The following is a 12,010-nucleotide window of genomic DNA, read 5'->3' as shown; positions in this document are numbered from 1 at the left end:
GTTTGACGGACACTGGCATTATAAGACGGACCCCATTTATTAAAAAATTCTCTATTCCTTCACCAAATTTGGTGATGCGTCTTATAATCAGGTGCGTCTTATAAAGCGAAAAATATGGTACTGATATATGCTGAAAAGTGGACTCCTTGGACTTTTTTGTTGGTACATCTATTTTTGGACTTGTTCTCCTCTTTTGATATCCTATTTTGAGCGCTACAAGCTCCTCATGGTTATCCTCAGGATAGGTCATCAATGTCTGCCGCTCAGCTATTCAAACTATTACCACCGGCCGGAATTACTCAGTTTCAGATCTGCACAACACAGCTCCATCAACTTTTTTGTGGCCCCTATTTGAATCAATAGGGGGAGAATGTGCAGTACCTGGCCACAGCCCCTATTCTATAGATGGACCAGTGCTTTGCAATAGTTCAGGCTGGCAGCGGAACTAGGAAACGCTGATTGGAGAGAGTGCTGGAAGTCACACCCCCACCAATCAGATATCAGTGACGTATTCTGAGGTGGCCATCAATGTTATAGTCCAAGACAACCCCTTTAACTGTGGTCAAAGTCCCAACTTAAGTTGAATCAAGTTTTAAAATCAACTAATGTGTTTCTGGACAAGGTTTCAAGTTTCATATATCCCATTCATTCCTACATCCAGTCAAATATACTTCAGAAATATCATATACAATATTTCACAAAATAAAAAGGATATTTTATTCTTTTGTGCCTGAAACCATCAATTTCTGACATTACTATTGCAGAAACGCAGTAATCCTCATAAAACATAAATGCGTTGAGGAATGACAGACAATCTCTTTGTGTAATAGAATATTTATTGTTGTTCTGCGTAAATACTTTTTCTTAAAGAACCATACTTTGTTTTTTAATATGAACAGCAGTTCTCAATGTGAGAAAATACAGTAGATGATATTCTTTTTACAGATCTGATTTAAAACAACTATTTTATACTATATTACAGTATTTTTGTAGTCTCTATACAAAAAGTAAGAATCTGCATATTGTTGATTATTGTCTTATTGACAATTATTTACAATGGAAGTCAAGTTAGAAAATTATAATTAGAGAAAACCAGACAGAATGGAGGAGCATCTCCTAGATGTTACAGGCGATTGAAGAGCAAAAATCTTTCTATTGTCCTTTTTAGGGAATATTTTGGAAATTAAGGTTGGTCCATGAAGCGGAAAGCCCCCTTTATTGGGTTTGCTCACATCTGCATATAAATATGCCAAGTGAAATTTGATGAAAAATCAGATTGCACTCAGACCACTGTCATTCAATGAGGCAATGCTGATCTGTGATTTTTTTCCTCACCTGTAATCGGCCTAAGGAAAAAAAGCTTAGTTTGATGTGTTTGGTTGCGTAAAATGGCCGAGACTCACCAATGCAAGGCTATGAGTGAGAGAAAAAAAATTGACGGCTCATGATCCATGTATACCATACAATAATAGTTGATGAAAAAAAAATGCATCACATATGGATGGCATACAGATGCTAGGTGAGAAAATAATTACACACTCTCATGACAGATGGAATACCAAATGGATTTCCCTTGTCCCACTTTTCTGAGTGAAAATCAGACCCATTTTTTATACGCAGATTTGAGCGAACCCTTAATCAGAGGAAACACAAGGTCGATTAATCAAAGCTTGTACACTAAGATTCTGGTGTAAAAAGATTTGAAAAGTCTCAAAGTTTAAGCACAATGTGAGGATATACTAAAATTTTGTGACTTTTGTTATTCTCTAAATTTCGCCCAGCTCTGACATATTGAGCGGAGTTTGGTGGAGATGGGTGGCAGGGTTCGCGAAGCCATAAATCTGACTCCAGCACTCCTCCTTGTCCTTATGGGTGGGAAAATTGACAGCCTTGATTAATCGAGGTCACAGTTTATACTTCAGAGGACAGCTAGTGTTTACTGAAATTAATGGCCCCAATTATATGTTGTCTAATATTTGTTAGAGTGGACTGATTGTAGAGGGACCATTAAGTGGTAATCCATTCAATATGCCTATCCCCAACTATACTATAAATAAGTAGGGCTACGGTCTATACTGTAAGTACAGCACATACTGTTATTTACTATAATATGGTAAATGGTAGTTATTAATAATAATAATCATACTTTTTATTTCTATAGCGCCAAAATATTCCACAGCATTTTACAATTCAAAGGAAACATATACAGATAATATCAGACATTACAGAGTACCACATAATTTAAATACCAAGGGAAGTGAGGGCCCTGCCGACAAGCTTACAATCTATGCTATTCAGCTATTAGGATGGGTTTGGAAAAATATCATTCTCATATCTATATACATAACCATGTAAGCATCTTCCACTTCTTACTAAGCATCCATCTTAGGCTGGTAACAACAAGATAGATAGAAAAGAAAGCATGTATTCCCCAATTCTTATGTCCTAATCATGCCCCGCACACCTGAAGAGCTCATATAGATAGACTATAGTGCACATTGCATTATCATTACTCTACAAAATAGAACCCTGCAGCCATTTTCCAGAGGTACAGCATAGATGACTAATTGAAGCTATTTTCAGATTAAGGAAACAGACTTTCTATATTAGGCTGCATTCACATGTTGCAGAGTTGTGATATTGTGGTAAGGCTGCATCATTATGAAAAATCATAGCAAAGAATTATGCAGTTTTGCTACAACCTTTCAACATGGGAATAGAGCTTACAATGGAAAACATCAAAGCATCAATCGTAATCAGATCAGCAACTTGCAATTCTAGCAATTAAAGCTAAGACCTGTGCATTAAGGGCAGGTTTACACAGTCTCGATCATCATGACTAAGCAATCTAAGGATAATCGGGTAGTTTAAAAGGTTGGAAATCACCCGATGGATGAGCAAAATACTCTTCCGTTTGTTCACCGATCAGTGCTCGTTTAATGTCACTGGTCGGCCAATGTAAACCTATTAATGAAGTAAATAAAATATGAAAAAGACAAAATGTACAAGTGTAATAATATTGGAAATCTAAGATTGGATTGTGTATATTTCTTTAACTTTCTATGAGCTATGTAATAATTAGTGATGAGCCACCGTGCTCAGCCCTGCTCATTACTGGACAGAGCATGCGGGTGCTTGGGTACTTGTGGAGCTTGACCGAAAAATGCGCATGCTTAGATATTTCATTAGTGAAATGACCACAACGGACAGGATTGTTTTACTGCATGATGTGATCAAGCACCCCAGAGAGAAAGCCAGTCATAGTCTCTGAATGGCTCTTCCGGAAGATAAAAACAATGTTCTCGGATGTAGTGTGACAAAAAAACCGCCCTCCCGCCAGAAATGCTTTGATTATGGCTGGCTGTATGTGAGCGGAGACCAGAACAGGCCAATCATTGACTTGCCATAATGCTTGTTACTTGCATCAAGCTCATCTGAGCATCTGACCAGCTCAAATCGAGGGGACAAGCATTCAAGCATTTTAGTAACAATATATAGTATTATATATTCCATAATCAAATTTTTCATCTTATTTGTGTAAACTGCTAGGAATGTTAGTATCTAACCCATAAAGTAAATACCGACGCTATCACAATACTCTTGAACACCTATTTTCGTTGTATAGAATAATATCTTAATACATGTCAATTTCAGAAAGAGGTTTATTTTTTGATGCAGAGCTTTTTATCCTCGGTGAGGACAACCTGTTAGATAACAGAAAAGTTTGACAGATCTCTGCTTATTGTATAGAGAGAGAGAGGGACATGTCAATCAAGCCAAGGCAGAAGAAAAGAAACCGGCTGGTCCTGCCCAGATTACTGGTCTCCCCTTTCTTGGCTCATTGTCAAACTATATTGTCTCTATACAGCTGCCATGAATCAGAGTAAAATATAAATGCTCATAATGAGAAAGCATGTCCTTATTTCATGCTACCCATAGTTCAGTCTTTATAAATCACCTAACATATTCTCTTTAAAAGATTACATGTATGCTGTCTGCAGCCACCAGTAGAGGGAGCTAAAGAGTAAGTAACCTCTAGTATGCGGTAAGCTCCAGTGCTCCATCTACAGGTGATCTGCACATCATGTTTAAACATATATGTCTGCCCAGTATAAGAAATTATTCAGCACATAATTTTGTGCCTAAAAATTACATAATGATTAAAGGTTAAAGGGGTTGTCCACTATTCGGACAACCTCTTTTCAACTGCTGTATTCCTCCATGCAAGATACCAACACCTCCGGCGGCATCTTTCTCTTCTTTCAGATTTCAGTTGGTCTAAAAGAAGTGAGAGTGAAGCCAACTATAAGCAGCTGTTGATTGGCTCCAGGGCTCATGTGACATAACTAGGGATGAGCGGACCCGTTGAAGTTTGGCTTGACGGGTTCAGGCAGACTTTAGATAAAGTACAGTTCTGGACCTAGACTAGACCTGAACCTCAATGGAAGTCTTGTTTGGCAGTTTGGGTTTCCTCCCCCTTGCAGCCAGCCATAAACAGAGGATTTCTGGGGGAGGGTGAAGTTTTTAAATTTTGATTGTACACACTACATCCGATCACATGGATTTTATGCCAAGTGTGAGCCATTCAACACTGCAGCAGCTCGTACTGGGCTGAGTGAGCTCCAAGCACTCTGATGCTCAATCGAGTGGCTACGTAAAGCATCTGAACTCCGAACTGGAAGACTGATTTTTTTTGCATAGTCTGTTAGGTATGATCACTGAACTTTAAAGATCAGGTCATTTTATCCCTAGAAATATCATTACGCGAGCCCCATGTGACTCAGCAACGACATCGCAGAAATGGCGATGGCAATGGTGGTGAGTACAGGATGTTATTATTTTGCATATGTGACTACACCAATTAAGAAGGGGTTGACTGACTAATGGACAGTCCCTTTAAGATTCACATATGAAAAGCTCTTTAACCAATCACATAAAGATATATAAAGTAAATACAAAGAAGAGCACCTCTTGCTGGTCCTTTGTACATGAATATACATGGAGTTAATTGCCATAAAACATATACAGCAAAGCATTGTTCATCACAGCTCTGCTGCATCTATATACCATCATTTCTGCATCAAGTTTAAGTGCCAAAAAGTAACTTGTTGAATTAAAAGAAAATCCGAAGGGAGATCCTTGACAAGTGAAGGATGTCAGCGCCAGGTGACAGGTGCACAGTGTCACCTCCCTTGAGCTGTAAACATAAGACAACCATATGTTCTTATTATGTGTGCGGAACTAGGGGACATACTGAGTGGCAGAAAATATGTAAAATAATATTCATACTATGATTATAGAATATGCTAATGTTTGTCTGCAGACATTAATAATTTAATACAAAAGTGCAGTGGAATAAATAAAATAGCAGCTCTGTCGTCCTCAATGATAAACTAAAATATGACACTATAGAAGAAGTGACCATCTGATACTACTTAATATTAAGGCACCATGAAAACAACTTGTGGAGCTACGCATGACGTCTTCCGACATATTCTTTCTTCAGGATGCATTGTCTTCAGTTGGCACAACTTCCAGCAGTATCTGCAGCACTGTGGTGACCCGATCTGAAAAAGAAGAAAATAATAACGGTAAGTAAAGGATTGTGAAGGAGGAGTTTCTCTGAGGATTTATACATCAGTATTCATCATCGGGTAAAGCTTTTACCTGTCATAACACAATATACATAATGCATTTTTATTTTACATGGCATCTCTCTGTGACATTCACCATCCCCTGCATGCTTTATCCCAATAACATGGAAGGTCAAATCAATGGTCTCACTGCAAATGACTACAAATGAAACCGAAAAATCAAAGAGGTGGATTCGAAAAATATATTAGACTTAAAGCCCTAGACATTAGATTAGAACATTAGAATAATGATAAATGCGTAAAACGAAGAAGAAAAAGATGCATAGATTTTGCTAAAAGCTGGAATAATAGTCGTGGATTTACATAAAAGTAAAGCAGCTAATGTAAGCCACTGACACATGTAGAATTAAAAAGTGAAAAAAAACCCCCTGAAAGAAATAAAAAAGAAAAAAAATCATTACTCTAATACTTATGGATTTATTAGGTATGTAATATACTATATATTTTTGGCAACATATAAGGGGTTTTGAAGATTATATGATACGGATTAGGTCAAAGAATATCTACAAAATGGTATTAAACATTAAAAAGCTCATATATCAAAGCTTGATATTATAGATGAGTATCACACAATGCTATTTGTCATCATTTTGTCAGGGGACATGATTTTAGATGGCCATAACCAATCCTACATTGACCTGACCATGCACCCTACTGCTCTCCAGTCCTGCGCCTTCATTGTAATACATGTTGAAAGACTGCTGGAAATTCCTACTTTCACAAATAGACACTTAGTATGGTTCTTTTAAGTCACTTGGTAGTCAACTTCAAACAGTTTTCAGCCTTCGTGTCATATCTGTTTGACAAATCCAGCTGACATAAAGATCATTGATGTATGTGACCTGCCCTCCTGTCAACCCCCAAGACTGGAGCTAGACGATCAATCATAGACTAGCAGATATAGCAAGCTGCAAACATTTTATAATGTGACACTCCATCTAAAACCATGACTCTCCCAAACCTTCCACAAAGTGTTGTAAAATGCTCCACGTTAGCATGCTGGCATTCCCATACTGTAATATCTATGATAGGTTCATGGTCAGAGGGAAATTATTTTACCGTGAATTATATCTAAGAAAAATATATCATACTGAGTTTTTGAACCATAGTCCAAAATTTTATTCTGGTAAAGTCAAAATAAAAACAGCTTATTTTCTGTATTGTCCAATCATTGAGCTGACCGGAAAAAGCTGAGAATGCCACCAGAACCTCATGAGCGTTTAACATGTTATGAATAAGACTAAAATGAAGACCAGTGTGGTTATAGTACAGGCAAGGTGTGACCTGATGCTCAAAGTGCAAAATTCTGCCGTTTTTAGATGTTCACCAGTATAACTTTTGAGCTTTCGACTAATAACACCATGGAGTTGTATATCTGTGTGCCGCCACAGAGCCAAAGTACCCAATCATTCAACTTCCATTATACTCATTACTCAACCTGAGCATTTTAGTGCTTGGTCATCTGTACAATAAAACAATAAAAAACCTTAAGGAACTGTCACACTAAGCGACGCTCCAGCAATCCCACCAGCAACCTGACCTGGCAGGGATCGCTGGAGCGTCCCTACACGGGTTGCTGGTGAGCTGTTACACAGGCAGATCTCACCAGCAACCAGTGACCAGCCCCCAGCCAGCAGCGACTCGTGGAAGCGATGCTGCGCTTGGTAACTAAGGTAAATATCGGGTAACCAACCCGATATTTACCTTGGTTATCAGCGCACACCGCTTAGCGCTGGCTCCCTGCACTCCTAGCCAGAGTACACATCGGGTTAATTACCCAATGTGTAGTCTGGCTATGTGTGCAGGGAGCCGGCACTGAGAGCGTGAGAGTGGCGGATGCTGGTAACGAAGGTAAATATCGGGTAACCTTGCCTACCCGATATTTACATTGGTTACCCGTGTCCGCAGAAGCCGGCTCCCTGCTCACTGCACATTTAGTTGTTGCTCTGTCACTGTCACACACAGTGATGTGTGCTTCACAGCGGGAGAGCAACAACTAAAAAATAGTCCAGGACATTCAGCAACAACCAGCGACCTCACAGCAGGGGCCAGGTTGTTGCTGGATGTCACACACAGCAACATCGCTAGCAAGTTGTGCCTCAGCAGCGATGTTGCTAGCGATGTTGCTTAGTATGACGGTACCTTTAAGTTCTTAGATTCCAGATGCTGAACCTAATTCTTTTTGAGACTGAAAAATGTGCATAATTTGCACTATACAGAAAGGTATGAGAAGCAAAAGGCATTTAAGGAAATAGTATGGTTAAATTAATGATGACCTAACTCATATTACACGTCCTCGTAAAACACACACGTTTCACAGTCCATGGTGAAGGTGCATATGTGCGTGCGTGTGTTTGTGTGTGTTTTATGTGTGCTGTTTCTGTGCTATCCATGTGACATCTGGATAGCACACAGATAGCAGAGCTGGTATACTTACTTGTCTCCAGCGCTGCTCTCTCCAGCGCTGCTGTTGCGTCCGGGTCTGAGCTGAGTGCAGTGAATATGCAATGAGCATAATGAGTGGGCCTGAAGGCAATAGAAGAGGCAGAGACAGCAGCGCCAGAAACAGGTGTGGTATGAGTGACATCTGTGCTGCCAGAGAAAGACGAACATGTCACTATATGGAGCACACGTACATGCATGTGCTCCACACGGACACACAGTCAATGTGAAAACACAGACATGTGTGCAAACCCATTGAATTTAATTGACCTATGTGTGTTCATGTCTCCAGTATGTGTGAAAAATGCCTTAAGCATACATCAGATGGGGCTGTGTTACGTGTGTTAAGTGTTGCAGTTTGTTCATACTGTACTGTATGACTTCTCAGGTGTGTATTAGGTCTTTTTTAATCCTCCATCTCATGATGCTGAATATTAGCTCAATGTTCCAAATAAACCATTTAATTTTCCCCAATGCTGAATGGTTTTGCTGAAAGCAGAAATCTACAACATAAATTTGTACCTTTGCACTCTATGAAGTAATACGATGATTGCACTATTTAGTTCAGTGCTGTGTTTTACAGTAGCATTGTTATATGGTATTAGACAGCACTAGGCATGGTAATGTATATTAGCATGTTTTCCTTCCACAATTTGTAATATTATTCTGTTTTGATGGTAGGACACATTTAATAAAAAGGATGATGATGACTGATTTTGTTGTTTGGACACAATGATGACATCTACTGTATGTCTTGGAAATGAAGATATAGGACATCATGTGAAGCCACTCAACTCTTGATAGCTGAGGAGTTTACATCATAAATAGAGGATAAATTGACCAGAAGTTGATATGTGAAGCACAGTTAAGAAGTCGAAGGAAGAAGCCTAAATGAGACAAGCCTGGTCATAGGAACCTTTAAGAGTCAGGCAAGGTGGAAGTCACCGCAATTTGCCGAGAAGGGGAAAAAGCTCTCATGTCCCAAGCAGAGACTTTAGTAAATAAGGACACGGCACTTCTGTAGGATTGGGTGCGCTAGTAGGATCCAACTCTGTAACAAGATAATCAGACTAGGCACTCCAAGAGTAGATGTAATTAGTTGATTTATTCTTTACAGCGAACAGTTCACAACTAGATCAATAGATGTTTCGGTCAAAAATATCAACCTTTGTCAGTAGGAACTGATGAAACATACACAGAACATAACAAAATTAGTCAAAACATATATAATTAGATGTCCCTTGACAATTACAAATAAATCGGCCATTCAATCGTGAATATACAAAAATACAAAAATGATGCATTCAGTAATAAAATAGCGAGCTAGGAGGGATGAGGGGAAAGGGAAGAGGAAAGAGACTGTGCATAGTAGAAAAAGAATGCAAACTGGAGAAAAAAAAAGAAGTAATAATAGAAGTGGGAAGAAAATAGTGAAGATTAGTGGAAAATAAAGGAGCTATTTTATTTTCCACTAATCTTCACTATTTTCTTCCCACTTCTATTATTGCTTCTTTTTTTTCTCCAGTTTGCATTTTTTTTTACTATGCACAGTCCCTTTCTTCTTCCCTTTCCCCTCATCCCTCCTAGCTCGCTATTTTATGTTTGTACTGAATGCATCATTTTTGTATATTCACAATTGAATGGCCGATTTAGTTGTAATTGTCAATGGACATCTGATTATATGTTTTTTGACTAATTTTGTTCTGTTCTGTGTATGTTTCATCAGTTCCTACTGACGAAGGTTGATATTTTTGACCAAAACGTCTATTGATCTAGTTGTGAACTGTTGGCTGTAAAGAATAAATCAACTAATTATATCTACTCCTGGAGTGCCTAGTCTCATTATCTTGTTACCAAGCAGAGACTTTGACATGGAATATCATGGTGCTCCAAAATTGGTACTAATGTAACTTAAGATTAAATATCGAGACTGTCAAGATTTTGTAACTCATAGTGGAGAAACCACACTCTTCCTTTGTTGTAATCACTAAATTAGTGCCTGTTTGAAGTATAACGCTTAGTTTCACTACTGATGCCCAACCAGTGCTTTACTACCCTGTCAACACAAGACTTCAAGCCAATTTCTGTGAGAATGGTATCAAATATTTTACAATATCCAAACTGTGCAGTACCATGGAGAGTAAATACAGTTTAGGTTAGGATCAGTTTATAAAGAACTGATAGAGTTGGTAATTTCCATTAAAATTATGCTTCAGAGGTATAGTATGCCTGCTTTATCTCTATATAGCTTATAATGAAAGGAGTGTAGTTGGATAAGAACAATATAAGACATAGCTCCTAAATATATCCTTTCTAAGCATGTGATCAATTTGAAGTTCCTTATTCTAAAGTGTAATATAAGAAATATAATATTTATATAAAAAAGACAATGCCACCTACTCAGTGTGACACCTCTCAGTAATTAAAGACTCAACTATCAAACTGATGTGATTAATTGCATTTTACTCATTAATCTCATTTGTGGGTATGTGTGAATATTTCTTCTATTTCTTATACATGGGTGTGAATTATTACTTTAAGACTTCTAATATAGGGGAGGGAAAGTATTTAAACATGATGCGACAATATTAATTACAAATGCTTTTAGTATAATTTATAAGAGAATCATTAACACAGCAGATGAAGTATGTTCGCGCACACAACCTCGTGTTATTTATACGGCTAATGCCCTAGGTCTTAAGGTTGAGAGTAATGTAAATGAAGCCATCAAATGATCTTTTTGCAATATAGTAGACGATACTAATGAATCTGGGCCACACTTTTGTCTATGGGAAGAAAGACAGTACACTGAATCAATTAGAACGGCACATTTATCACAGTTCTGTTTGCTTCAATTAGTTTGTAAAGGACGGCAGGAAAGCCAGAATACCGCAATAGAGTGAATGTATTGTCCTCTAGACCTTAAGAGTATCAACTTAAGTGAACTCGACACTGCAGTAAAGAGCATTTTTCATTCATTGCTTCGGAGGAAAGCTATAATGCGCTATAGATACTGTTTTCCTACGAACATACTTTATTACTTTGGAGGAGATGGTAAACTGTACTTAAGTACTTGAAATTTATTGAAAAATAAACCCTCAACAACAGCTGCATCGCAAACATGTTCCCGAGGATAATAACATTTTTGAGGAAGTTGTAGTGTCATAAAATACAGTAATCTAATGGGATATTGATCACAACAGCTTTTTAAAATGTGTGGTTGCTGTTTGAATTGAAGCACATGTTGGAAGTACAAAGCAAGAAATAGGTAGCGTGACAATACAATACAAACTAACAGAAAAGGAAAGACAAAAGCCTTGCCAACGCATTTATTAACTTAGTGGCACAATTTATGTAACCATCTGGTAGAGCCCAAACATATACTAGTTACTTAAAACATCTTTCATACAACATGCGAGAATGAAGAAAATTACTATATCTACCAATATATATGTTGTACTGTATATACTGTACCTAAGAAATAAGTGTGATGACTGTCACTAGGTGACTTTCAGGTTCCATATCTCACCATACACCACAGCTTCAAATGTGAGACTGCTTTCATCTAATAGACAATCATCTTGGCTATCTCATACATAAATTTATCTTTAAACTATTTAGAATATGATTAGTTTTGCAGATTCTTGCCATGAGACTGCATTGTTACTGTTTTGCTCCTGAAAATCTAAATTTTCATTTTTTTTAATGTTATTAGTTTCTTCTAAGGCTTTGTGCACACGCTGTGCTTTCTGCCGCCTTTTTGTGTGTTTTTTGGATGCACTTTTGTTTTCGAAACTTCATTGGTTTCCTTCCCCAGCAAAGTCTATGAGAAATTAGTTTTTGTGTCTGCACGTTGCAGTTTTTTTGGCTGCACCTTTGTGGTGACCACAAAAATGCAGCATGTCAATTCTTTC

At 37.9% G+C, this 12,010-nt stretch overlaps 1 protein-coding gene across 1 annotated transcript in view; it reads right to left on the bottom strand.

Moving 5' to 3' along the window:
- Positions 1-848: 848 nt before the first annotated feature.
- The window catches only part of SLC7A11 (solute carrier family 7 member 11), a 418,199-nt gene continuing 407,037 nt past the window's right edge, over positions 849-12,010 (bottom strand). Inside the window, 1 exon segment of the mRNA XM_075348585.1 lies at positions 849-5,567. Coding sequence (XP_075204700.1) covers positions 5,503-5,567 — 65 coding nt within the window. The 3' untranslated portion in view covers positions 849-5,502.

This window comes from Anomaloglossus baeobatrachus, chromosome 1, assembly GCF_048569485.1.
Source record: "Anomaloglossus baeobatrachus isolate aAnoBae1 chromosome 1, aAnoBae1.hap1, whole genome shotgun sequence".
Classification (NCBI taxonomy): domain Eukaryota; kingdom Metazoa; phylum Chordata; class Amphibia; order Anura; family Aromobatidae; genus Anomaloglossus; species Anomaloglossus baeobatrachus.
This window is presented reverse-complemented; position numbering and strand designations above follow the sequence as displayed.